At 37.9% G+C, this 13,331-nt stretch overlaps 1 protein-coding gene across 1 annotated transcript in view; it reads left to right on the top strand.

Annotated features, from left to right (window-relative positions):
* Positions 1–13,331, top strand: part of LOC128652464 (multidrug and toxin extrusion protein 1-like) — a 199,121-nt gene that overhangs the window by 140,696 nt on the left and 45,094 nt on the right. Inside the window, exon 12 of the mRNA XM_053705402.1 lies at positions 13,032–13,164. Coding sequence (XP_053561377.1) covers positions 13,032–13,164 — 133 coding nt within the window. The remainder of the gene's footprint in view (positions 1–13,031; positions 13,165–13,331) is intronic.

Genomic DNA, 13,331 nt, shown 5'->3' with positions numbered 1-13,331 from the left:
ACAGGAAATGGCAAAGAGTCCCAGCAAAGCTGGCCATATAGTCCCTCCTAGGCTCCGCCCACCCCAGTCATTCTCTTTGCCGTTGCACAGGCAACATCTCCACGGAAATGGTTAAGAGTTTTTTGGTGTTTAAATGTAGTTTTTATTCTTCTATCAAGTGTTTGTTATTTTAAAAGAGTGCTGGTATGTACTATTTACTCTGAAACAGAAAAGGATGAAGATTTCTGTTTGTGAGAAAAAGATGATTTTAGCAGACAGTAACTAAAATCGATTGCTGTTTCCACATAGGACTGTTGAGATGAAGTAACTTCAGTTGGGGGAAACAGTTAGCAGACTTTTCTGCTTAAGGTATGACTAGCCATATTTCTAACAAGACTGTTTAATGCTGGAAGGCTGTCATTTCCCCTCATGGGGACCGGTAAGCCATTTTCTTAGTCAAACAAACAGAATAAAGGGCTTAATATGGGCTAAAAAACTGGTAGACATTTTTATGGGCTAAATCGATTGCTTTATTTGGGCATATTATTCAGATTTAGGCTGACAATTTGCATTTATAATCTTGGGGAACGTTTATATAACGGCAGGCACTGTGTTAGACACCTTTTCCAGTCAGGGGGCCTTTCTAGTTATAGACTGAGCCTCATTTTCGCGCCATTACTGCGCAGTTTTTTGAGAGCAGGGCATGCAGATGCATGTGTGAGGATCTAAAAATTACTGGAAAAGCTTCTAGAAGGCGTCAATTGGTATCGTATTCCCCTCTGGGCTTGGTTGGGTCTCAGCAAAGACTATAGCTGGGACTGTATAGGGGTTAAATTTAAAAACGGCTCAGGTTCCGTTATTTTAAGGGTTAAAGCTCTGAAATTTGGTGTGCAATATTTTTAATGCTTTAAGACACTGTGGTGAAATTTTGGTAATTTTTGAACAATTCCTTCATACTTTTTCACATATTCAGTAAAAGTGTTTTCTGTTTAAAATTTAAAGAGACAGTAACGGTTTTGTTTTAAAACGTTTTTGTGCTTTGTTGACAAGTTTAAGCCTGTTTAACATGTCTGTACCTTCAGATAAGCTATGTTCTATATGTATGAAAGCCAATGTGTCTCCCCATTTAAATTTATGTGATAATTGTGCCATAGCGTCCAAACAAAGTAAGGACAGTACTGCCACAGATAATGAAATTGCCCAAGATGATTCCTCAGATGAGGGGAGTAAACATGATACTACATCATCTCCTACTGTGTCTACACCAGTTTTGCCCACGCAGGAGGCCCCTAGTACATCTAGTGCGCCAATGCTTATTACCATGCAACAATTAACTGCTGTAATGGATAGCTGCATAGCAAATATTTTATCCAAAATGCCTACTTATCAGAGAAAGCGCGATTGCTCCGTTTTAAACACTGAAGAGCAAGAGGGCGCTGATGATAATTGTTCTGTCATACCCTCACACCAATCTGAAGGGGCCATGAGGGAGGTTTTGTCAGATGGAGAAATCTCAGATTCAGGAAAAATTTCTCATCAAGCTGAACCTGATGTTGTGACATTTAAATTTAAATTAGAACATCTTCGCGCACTGCTTAAGGAGGTGTTATCTACTCTGGATGATTGTGACAACTTGGTCATTCCAGAGAAATTATGCAAGATGGACAAGTTCCTAGAGGTTCCGGTGCACCCCGACGCTTTTCCTATACCCAAGCGGGTGGCGGACATAGTAAATAAGGAGTGGGAAAAGCCCGGCATACCTTTTGTTCCCCCCCCTATATTTAAGAAATTATTTCCTATGGGCGACCCCAAAAAGGACTTATGGCAGACAGTCCCTAAGGTCGAGGGGGAAGTTTCTACTCTAAACAAACGCACTACTATTCCTATCGAAGATAGTTGTGCTTTCAAAGATCCTATGGATAAAAAAATTGGAAGGTTTGCTTAAAAATATTTTTGTACAGCAAGGTTACCTTCTACAACCAATTTCATGCATTGTTCCTGTCACTACAGCAGCGTGGTTCTGGTTTGAGGAACTAGAAAAGTCGCTCAGTAGAGAGACTCCATATGAGGAGGTTATGGACAGAGTTCACGCACTTAAATTGGCTAACTCTTTTATTTTAGATGCCGCTTTGCAATTAGCGGCGAAAAATTCAGGGTTTTCTATCGTGGCGCGCAGAGCGCTTTGGTTAAAGTCTTGGTCAGCGGATGTGTCATCCAAGACAAAATTGCTTAACATCCCTTTCAAAGGTAAAACTTTATTTGGACCAGAATTGAAAGAGATTATTTCAGACATCACTGGGGGAAAGGGCCACGCCCTTCCACAGGATAGGTCTTTTAAGGCTAAAAATAAGTCTAATTTTTGTCCATTTCGCAGGAGCGGACCGGCCTCTAATTCTGCATCCTCTAAGCAAGAGGGTAATGCCTCACAACCCAAACCAACCTGGAAACCGATGCAAGGCTGGAACATGGGTAAGCAGGCCAAGAAGCCCGCCACTGCTAACAAAACAGCATGAAGGAGTAGCCCCCGATCCGGGACCGGATCTAGTGGGGGGCAGACTCTCTCTCTTTGCTCAGGCTTGGGCAAGAGATGTTCAGGATCCTTGGGCGCTAGAAATAGTTTCTCAAGGTTATCTCCTAGAATTCAAGGAACTACCCCCAAGGGGAAGGTTCCACATGTCTCACTTATCCTCAAACCAAATAAAGAGACAGGCATTCTTACATTGTGTAGAAGACCTGTTAAAGATGGGAGTGATACACCCAGTTCCGATAAACAAACAAGGAATGGGATTTTATTCCAATCTGTTCGTAGTTCCCAAAAGAGGGAACTTTCAGACCAATTTTAGATTTGAAGATCCTAAACAAATTTCTAAGGGTACCATCGTTCAAGATGGAGACCATTCGAACGATTCTACCCACTATCCAGGAAAGTCAATTTATGACTACCATGGATCTAAAGGATGCGTACCTACATATTCCTATCCACAAAGAACATCATCAGTTCCTAAGGTTCGCTTTTCTGGACAAGCATTACCAGTTTGCGGCCCTCCCATTCGGGTTAGCCACTGCTCCAAGGATTTTCACAAAGGTGCTAGGGTCCCTTCTAGCGGTTCTAAGACCAAGGGGCATTGCAGTAGTACCTTACTTGGACGACATTCTGATACAAGCGTCGTCCCTGTCAAAAGCAAAGGCTCATACGGACATCGTTCTAGCCTTTCTCAGATCTCACGGATGGAAGGTGAACATAGAAAAAAGTTCTCTGTCTCCGTCGACAAGAGTTCCCTTCTTGGGAACAATAATAGATTTCCTTAGAAATGAGGATATTTCTGACAGAGGTCAGAAAATCAAACTTCTAAGCTCTTGTCAAGTGCTTCATTCTGTTCCTCATCCTTCCATAGCGCAGTGCATGGAAGTAGTAGGATTGATGGTTGCAACAATGGACATAGTTCCTTTTGCACGAATTCATCTAAGACCATTACAACTGTGCATGCTCAAACAGTGGAATGGGGACTATACAGACTTGTCTCCAATGATTCAAATAGATCAAAAGACCAGAGATTCACTCCGTTGGTGGCTGACCCTGGACCATCTGTCCCAGGGAATGAGCTTCCGCAGACCAGAGTGGGTCATTGTCACGACCGACGCCAGCCTAGTGGGCTGGGGCGCGGTCTGGGAATCCCTGAAAGCTCAGGGTCTATGGTCTCGGGAAGAGTCTCTTCTCCCGATAAACATTCTGGAACTGAGAGCGATATTCAATGCTCTCAGAGCTTGGCCTCAACTAGCAAAGGCCAAATTCATAAGGTTCCAATCAGACAACATGACGACCGTTGCATATATCAATCATCAGGGGGGAACAAGGAGTTCCCTGGCGATGAAAGAAGTGACCAAAATAATTCAATGGGCGGAGAATCACTCCTGCCACTTGTCTGCGATCCACATCCCAGGAGTGGAAAACTGGGAGGCGGATTTTCTGAGTCGTCAGACATTCCATCCGGGGGAGTGGGAACTCCATCCGGAGATCTTTGCCCAAATAACTCAATTATGGGGCATTCCAGACATGGATCTGATGGCGTCTCGTCAGAACTTCAAGGTTCCTTGCTACGGGTCCAGATCCAGGGATCCCAAGGCGACTCTAGTAGATGCACTAGTAGCACCTTGGACCTTCAACCTAGCTTATGTATTTCCACCGTTTCCTCTCATTCCCAGGCTGGTAGCCAGGATCAATCAGGAGAGGGCCTCGGTGATCTTGATAGCTCCTGCGTGGCCACGCAGGACTTGGTATGCAGACCTGGTGAATATGTCATCGGCTCCAGCATGGAAGCTACCTTTGAGACAGGACCTTCTTGTTCAGGGTCCATTCGAACATCCAAATCTGGTCTCCCTCCAGCTGACGGCTTGGAGATTGAACGCTTGATTCTATCGAAGCGTGGGTTTTCAGATTCTGTAATAGATACTCTGGTTCAGGCCAGAAAACCTGTAACTAGAAAAATTTACCATAAAATATGGAAAAAATATATCTGTTGGTGTGAATCCAAAGGATTCCCATGGAATAAGATAAAAATTCCTAAGATTCTCTCCTTTCTACAAGAAGGTTTGGAGAAAGGATTATCTGCAAGTTCTCTAAAGGGACAGATCTCTGCTTTATCTGTCTTACTACACAAAAGACTGGCAGCTGTGCCAGATGTTCAAGCATTTGTTCAGGCTCTGGTTAGGATCAAGCCTGTTTACAGACCTTTGACTCCTCCCTGGAGTCTAAATCTAGTTCTTTCAGTTCTTCAAGGGGTTCCTGTTTGAACCTTTACATTCCATAGATATTAAGTTACTATCTTGGAAAGTTTTGTTTTTGGTTGCAATTTCTTCTGCTAGAAGAGTTTCAGAGTTATCTGCTCTGCAGTGTTCTCTGCCCTATCTGGTGTTCCATGCAGATAAGGTGGTTTTGCGTACTAAACCTGATTTTCTTCCTAAAGTTGTTTCTAACAAAAATATTAACCAGGAGATAGTTGTACCTTCTTTGTGTCCGAATCCAGTTTCAAAGAAGGAACGTTTGTTACACAATTTGGACGTAGTCCGTGCTCTAAAATTCTATTTAGAGGCTACTAAAGATTTCAGACAAACATCTTCCTTGTTTGTTGTTTATTCTGGTAAAAGGAGAGGTCAAAAAGCGACTTCTACCTCTCTTTCCTTTTGGCTTAAAAGCATCATCCGATTGGCTTATGAGACTGCCGGACGGCAGCCTCCTGAAAGAATCACAGCTCACTCCACTAGGGCTGTGGCTTCCACATGGGCCTTCAAGAACGAGGCTTCTGTTGACCAGATATGTAAGGCAGCGACTTGGTCTTCACTGCACACTTTTGCCAAATTTTACAAATTTGATACTTTTGCTTCTTCGGAGGCTATTTTTGGGAGAAAGGTTTTGCAAGCTGTGGTGCCTTCCGTTTAGGTAACCTGATTTGCTCCCTCCCTTCATCTGTGTCCTAAGGCTTTGGTGGTTCCCACAAGTAAGGATGACGCCGTGGACCGGACACACCAATGTTGGAGAAAACAGAATTTATGCTTACCTGATAAATTACTTTCTCCAACGGTGTGTCCGGTCCACGGCCCGCCCTGGTTTTTTAATCAGGTCTGATGAATTATTTTCTCTAACTACAGTCACCACGGTACCATATGGTTTCTCCTATATATATTTCCTCCTGTCCGTCGGTCGAATGACTGGGGTGGGCGGAGCCTAGGAGGGACTATATGGCCAGCTTTGCTGGGACTCTTTGCCATTTCCTGTTGGGGAAGAGAATATCCCACAAGTAAGGATGACGCCGTGGACCGGACACACCGTTGGAGAAAGTAATTTATTAGGTAAGCATAAATTCTGTTATTTGTTTGTAGTACTTCTTACACCATTTTGGAGATGGGCAATTGCTTTACGCTATGGGCAGTTATCAAACAAAATATATTTGTGAATGTTATTACAGGTAAAAAAAATAAATTTATAATATATATATATATATATATATATATATATCATATAGATGTGTAAAGTTATCTTTACCACAGTATTGAGGGATTGGTGAGAGAAATTGCGAAATTAGATTAAATGTTCAGTGTTTTTGTGACAGTACATTACACAGGGAGGATTTTATAACAAATGTACTAGCAATGTTGGCTTGCAAGGACAGAATATAGAAAAATATACCATATTTTAGAAAATATGACTTGTTAAAAAAGTTTAAAATATATAACATACAATGGCATAATACGATTAATTCCTATATCAGATGCAATACACAGCTAAAACATTGCCATGATTACATATACCACAAATAAAAAAACAATTAAAAGAGGAAATCAGCCCGAGTTGGTGAGACACATAGTAAAAATAAACATAAACAACATATCTAAATGGTGGTGTGTGAGATATATAAATATGTAGACATAATTATATGGAAATATTGCTAGTTGATGTTGATGGATATAAACCTATTACTTAAAACTTTTTTGAAAAATCCTGATATTAGGTTGCTAAGTGATATCAATAAGTAACCATTATGGTATAAACCTACCTATGGGTATAACATAAAATTGGGGTTTATAGTTGCGTACAAATACATGGTGCTGATATGTCTCAAAGGTGTATTCTGAAAGAAAATCTAACCTCTGTGTTAAGAATATGGGTTAAAAAATAGAAAATAAATAATAATGCAACTTGATATATTTAGCTTGTATGGCTTAGGTGTAAAAAATGTATTATGAAACTGGCTCTGATGGAGCTTAAGGGTTCGTTAGTCACAGTGGTATGGAAACCCTTCAGGTATATACCAGGAGACAAGATATGAACCCGATTGGGGTTACGGAGAGCTTACACAAGGGAGAATGATTAGGTAAATTTTTATCTGAGAGGAAGACTACAATAAGTGTGCAATTTCGAATTCTGCATTTAGATCTTTAGGATGGATGCTATCTAGTTCAAAAATCCATTGGTATTCAGCACGAAGTAACTTAATTTCAAAATTTCCTCCCCTCCAGTCTTTCTGTATTTTTTGTAGTCCCATGAATTTAAAGGCTTTGGTATCTCCATTATGTATTTCTTTGAAATGTTTGTATAGGGGTACATCCATCTATGTTTCCCTCTATTTTAAGGAGATGTTCCCTAATACGGTCTCTCGGGAACCTACTCATTTGGCCTACATATTGAAGTCCACATGAACATTCCATTAAATATATTACTCTTTTGTCTTTACAGCGAATCAGTTGATTTACTTTAAATCTTTCTTTTGTAATGTATGATTCGAAAAAATTCTTCTTTAGCCCATGCTTGCATTTATAGCATGGGTAAAAACCTTTAAGTATAACACCTTGAACTCCTTTTGTTATATTGGGCTTTTTTCTCTTAGTGGTTGGTGCCAGAAGGGTTTTGAGATTTCTGTTTTTTATATATATATAAAATGTGGTTTATTGCAACAAAATCGACTCCATCAGAAATTAAATCAGCTCTCAACATACTACCGGTGTCCCAACCCCTCCAAAAGCTCACAATCATCCAAAACCCAAATAGCCATACATTTAGCCCCTGTTACAGAGGATGAAGTTTCTGCCCTTATATTATCCTCTCACTTCACTACCTGTCCCCTCGACCCCATCCCCTCACAACTACTCCCCTCCCTCTATTCTACCCTTACCCCTATACTTACACACATCTTCAACCTCTCCCTCAGCACTGGTATAGTTCCTACATCTCTTAAATATGCATTAGTCACACCTATCCTCAAAAAAAACCTTCTCTCGATCCAACCTTCCCATCCAACTACCGCCCTATTTCCCTACTACCTCTTGCCTCAAAACTTCTTGAAAGCTAGTATATGCTCGTCTATCCGATTTCCTTACATTAAACTCCCTCCTTGACCCATTGCAATCTGGATTTTACCCCCTTCACTCAACAGACAGCAATTGTTATGGTTACCAACAACCTACTTACAGCAAAATCAAAAGGCCACTTCTCTCTACTTATCATCCTTGATCTGTCTGCAGCCTTTGATACTGTGGAACACCCTCTTTTGCTCCATACCCTACAATCCTTCGGCATTTGTGACACAGCTCTCTCTTGGTTGTCTTCCTATCTGTCTAACCGTACCTTTAGTGTAGCCTTCTCTGGGGTATCCTCTGCCCAGTTACCTCTTTCTGTTGGGGTACCACAAGGCTCTGTCCTCGGTCCCCTTTTCAATCTACACGTCCTCACTAGGTTCCTTAATAAAGTTCCCTCGGTTTTATTATCATTTGTATGCTGACGATACCCAAATCTACCTCTCTGCACCAGAACTATCTCCTTCCTTGCTAACCCGTGTCACTAACTGTCTCTCTCATATCTCATCTTGGATGGCCTCTCACTACCTCAAGCTAAACCTCTCCAAAACTGAGCTCCTAATTTCCCCCCCTTCTTCCAAAATCTCCACTCCATCATTACCCCAACCTCACATGCCCGATGTCTTGGGGTCACACTTGACTCAAATCTTTCTTTCACTCCTCACATTCAGTCCTTGGCTAAAGCCTGCCGCTTCCACCTTAAAAACATTGCTAAAATTAGACATTTCCTTACACAAGACACAACAAAGATTTGAATTCACTCTCTCATCTTTTCCTGTGATAGAGGTACATTGACAACATTTTAATAATATGGAAGGGAAGTCTAGAAGATCTGAACCATACCCTCAGCGTGATAAACCAAAACACGATCAATTTGAAATTCACACACGAATATTCCTACAGTGAAATTATTTTTTTAGATCTAAAGTAAGACTCCCATAAAGGAATAATCAATACTTCAACTTTTTTCAAACCAGTAGACTGTAGCAATTATCTCCATAAAAAGAGCTGACATTACAAAAATTGGATCAACAAATACCCAAAGGACAACTCATGAGGGTTAAGAAAAATTGTTCCCAACCAGAAGAATAGCGTTCACAATCTAAAATCCTTTTGGACCGTTTTAAAGAAAGAGGTTATGACACAGATGTGATCAACACTGCCATAGAAGTGGAAAAGATTGATAGAAGCACCCTACTCAGTTATAAGATCAAAGCTGTATCCATAAACCAACAAATTTTGGACGTCCCTTTCATCACAGAGTATAGCCAAGATAAACCTAAAATTGAGAGAATTATAAGGAGACATTGGAACATTGTTAAAGAAGATAATATTATAGGGGAAATAAAACACATTTTATATATAAAAAAAACAGTAATCTCAAAACCATTCTGGCACCAACCACTAAGAGAAAAAAGCCCAATATAACAAAAGGAGTTCAAGATGATATACTTAAATGTTTTTACCCATGCTATAAATGCAAGGCATGCAAGCATGGCCTAAAGAAGATTTTTTTCAAATCATACATTACAAAAGAAAGATTTAAAGTAAATCAACTGATTCGCTGTAAAGACAAAGGAGTAATATATTTAATGGAATGTTCATGTGGACTTCAATGTGTAGGCCAAATGAGTAGGTTCCTGAGAGACCGTATTAAAGAACATCTCCTTAAAATAGAGGGAAACATAGATGGTGTACCCATATACAAACATTTCAAAGAAATACATAATGGAGATACCAAAGCCTTAAAATTCATGGGACTGAATACCAATGGATTTTTGAACTAGATAGCATCCATCCTAAAGGTCTAAATGTAGACTTTGAAATTGCACACTTATTGTAGTCTCCCTCTCAGATAAAAATGTACCTAATCATTCTCCCTTGTGTAAGCTCTCCGTAACCCCAATCGGGTTCATATCTTGTCTCCTGATATATACCTGAAGGGTTTCCATACCACTATGACTAACAAACCCTTAAGCTCCATCACATAGAGCCAGTTTCATAATACATTTTTACAAATAAAGCCATACAAGCTGAATATTTCAAGTTGCATTATTATTTATTATTTTTTAACCCATATTCTTAACACGTAGAGGTTAGATTTTCTTTCAGAATGCACCTTTGAGACATATCAACACCATGTATTTGTACACAACTATAAACCCCAATTTTATGTAATACCCATAGGTAGGTTTATACCATAATGGTTACTTATTGATATCACTTAGCAACCTAATTTCTGGATTTTTCAAAAAGGTTTATATCCATCAACATCAACTAGCAATATTTCCATATAATTATGTCTACATATTTATATATCTCACACACCACCATTTAAATATGTTGTTTATGTTTATTTTTATTATGTGTCTCACCAACTCGGGCTGATTTCCTCTTTTAATTGTTTTTTAATTGTGTTATATGTAATCATGGCAATGTTTTAGCTGTGTATTGCATCTGATATAGGAATTAATCGTATTATGCCATTGTATGTTATATATTTTAAACTTTAACGTCATATTTTCTAAAATATGGTATATTTTTCTATATTCTGTCCTTGCAAGCCAACATTGCTAGTACATTTGTTATAAAATCCTCCCTGTGTAATGTACTGTCACAAAAACACTGAACATTTAATCTAATTTCGCAATTTCTCTCACCAATCCCTCAATACTGTGTTAAAGATAACTTTACACATCTATATGATTCATATATATATATATATATATATATATATATATATATATATATATTATTTTTCTTTTTTTTACCTGTAATAACATTCACAAATATATTTTGTTTGATAACTACCCATAGCGTAAACCAATTGCCCAACTCCAAAATTGCGTAAGAATCACTACAAACAAATAATTGCATTATTGTTCCTTAACACGTTTTTCAAAAAAAATTTATTCCAGTATACAAATGCCTTTTATATTATTGTTACTCGTATTTGATTAAATCCAAATACATGTATAAGTCATAAATATGCTAGGCACTATATGATATGTAATGACACAAAATGGTGATACCTTCCCCCCCCCACACGGCATTGGTTAAACAAGGATTTAAAATACTGAAATCACTCTCAGCTGGTATAGTCTTGACAAAGGCCTCGTTGCAGGCTGAAACGCGTAGACCGCTCTTGAATATAACATACCAGCCCGAGTTTTTCTGTAATACGGTGAGCACATTTTCAATTGTATTGGTATTATTGTGCTTGTTTTGTGCAGCCCTCTGTTTTATTTTTTCTTCATAGGTTACTCTTTACTGGATCCACACTTAGAACCATTCGTTGCACTTTGGATATCCCATTTAACTGGCCACCTTATCGGACTGTACTTATCCTCACTTGTTACCTGCACAATTTTTAATATACTTTTTCAAGATTGGCCAATCTTTTTGTGTTAAGTTCTAAATCCACGATCTTAACAATATCTGTTCATTTTGCGCGACCTATGCAATACTTGTTGATTATCAGTGTATAACTTTATTGATGTTATATAACATCATTTGTTATCTGTATTTTATTAATATGAAAGCTGTTCTAACATAATGTACAACATAATCACAGTTATATTTGTAAATTTGTAACTTTCTAAATAGATATACTTGCTATACATTTTAGTTACATATCTGAGTAACATTGGCTATACTGATATCACACTCTATTATCTTTTGCTTAACCGTTCCAACAATATTATTGATTTATCCAGTCACTTTACATCAGCTTTTACAATAGCATTAGGATACTATCGCTATTTATCTATTTTAGTGGTATAACGCAACACCTAACCTCAGTGCTAAATGCTCTGTTTATAGTATACTTAAGCCTCTTCTGGAGGTGCTCCTCCACCTATATACCTACTCCATATAATTGGAACGATCTAGTTAGGCAATCGTTCCCTTTTGAAGTCGAGCCTGTATACTTATTTTTACTTTTGTCGCTGTCCTCTATATATATATTCCTTACTACATATATACAGATATAAATAGAAATATATATTTATTAATACATAGAACATATTCTGCTATGTGCAGAACATTGGAACGTGAAATATTTACAATAAATACACACTAACAATTTATTAAAAATGAATAGTGCATACATATTATTTAACATGTTTTCATTTACTTAACTGCAAAGGGTTCCTATAAAATCTATATATCTATACATATGTATTTATGGGTTTATATGTGTACACAGGTAGCCCTCAGTTTACGCCGGGGTTAGGTTCCAGGAGGAATGGTTGTAAATCGAAACCGTTGTAAATTGAAACCCAGTTTATAATGTAAGTCAAAGGGAAGTGAGGGAGTTAGGTTCCAGGCCCTTCTCAAAATTGTCATAAGTTACAGCTAATACAATATTGTTAAAGCTTTGAAATGAAGACTTTAAATGCTAAACAGCATTATAAACCTAATTTAAAAATCACACAACACAGACTTTACTTTTTTTTTGCTATTAGTTCTTTCTATGCATTCCAATTTGGACTGATTTCTAGGCAGGAAGATCTTGTTTCTTTGGAAACTGCTTGATAGCTCAGGTCTAGCTACACCAATTAATTTCAGCCTGCTTGTGTGCTTGGCTTGCATATCTTTGCTGCAACACAAGCAGACAGATCTACCTACTGGCTATTTTAATCAATGCACTGCTTCTCAATGTTTTTCAATAGCATTCGCATGACTGAAAAAAAGGTTGTTATTCTGAAACGGCGCAAATTGAACCATCGTTGAGAGGGCCACTTGTATATGTCTGTAAATATACACATATAACCCGACGAGGGTTAACTTGAATTACTCTCAAGTAATCTCATTTATTTTCAACTTGCAATATCAGCGCAATTGAACCTGTACGCTAAAAAAACATGAATATCCTATATCGCTTGTGCCAAAATGTTTGAGCTCCACTCATAATCTGTCCCTTAATTTGTTTGTTACTACAAGGAAATACAATTTACTATTACCTGATATCTAGGCCTAGGTTTTTGTAAATTTTTATTTTACAAGATCTTCATCACAATATTAATAAAAATATTGGAAAATACAATTCATTAGTATATATATTTTAGTTTATATATATTTTCTTAATATGATTTTACATTAGCTTAATTTATTAACTTCTATTTTTAGATCTAACTAAATTTTTGATAAAAAGGAAATATTTCTGTTTATTATATTTTTTAATTTTAATTATCTATCCACAGGCTCTTTTTGGGGGAATTATCAGAGGAACTGGTAAACAAACAGTTGGAGCTATAGTATATGCTCTTGGGTTTCTCCTGATCAACTTTTCTATTTCTATTCCTTTGATGTTTGTTGTGAAGATTGGCACAAGAGGTGGGTCCCTTTACAAAAAAAAAAAAATTTTGTTTTTATGGTGTGTGAACTTATATTCAAGTTTTGACAGACTATGAAAATGAAGTCTAATGTGGAGATATAGTTGAATTCAATATAATTTCCAGTTAAAGTGACACCCAAAAATGTATTGCAGAATTTGAGTAGCT

This window comes from Bombina bombina, chromosome 3 (genome assembly GCF_027579735.1).
Source record: "Bombina bombina isolate aBomBom1 chromosome 3, aBomBom1.pri, whole genome shotgun sequence".
In the NCBI taxonomy this organism is placed as follows: Eukaryota; Metazoa; Chordata; class Amphibia; order Anura; family Bombinatoridae; genus Bombina; species Bombina bombina.
This window is presented reverse-complemented; position numbering and strand designations above follow the sequence as displayed.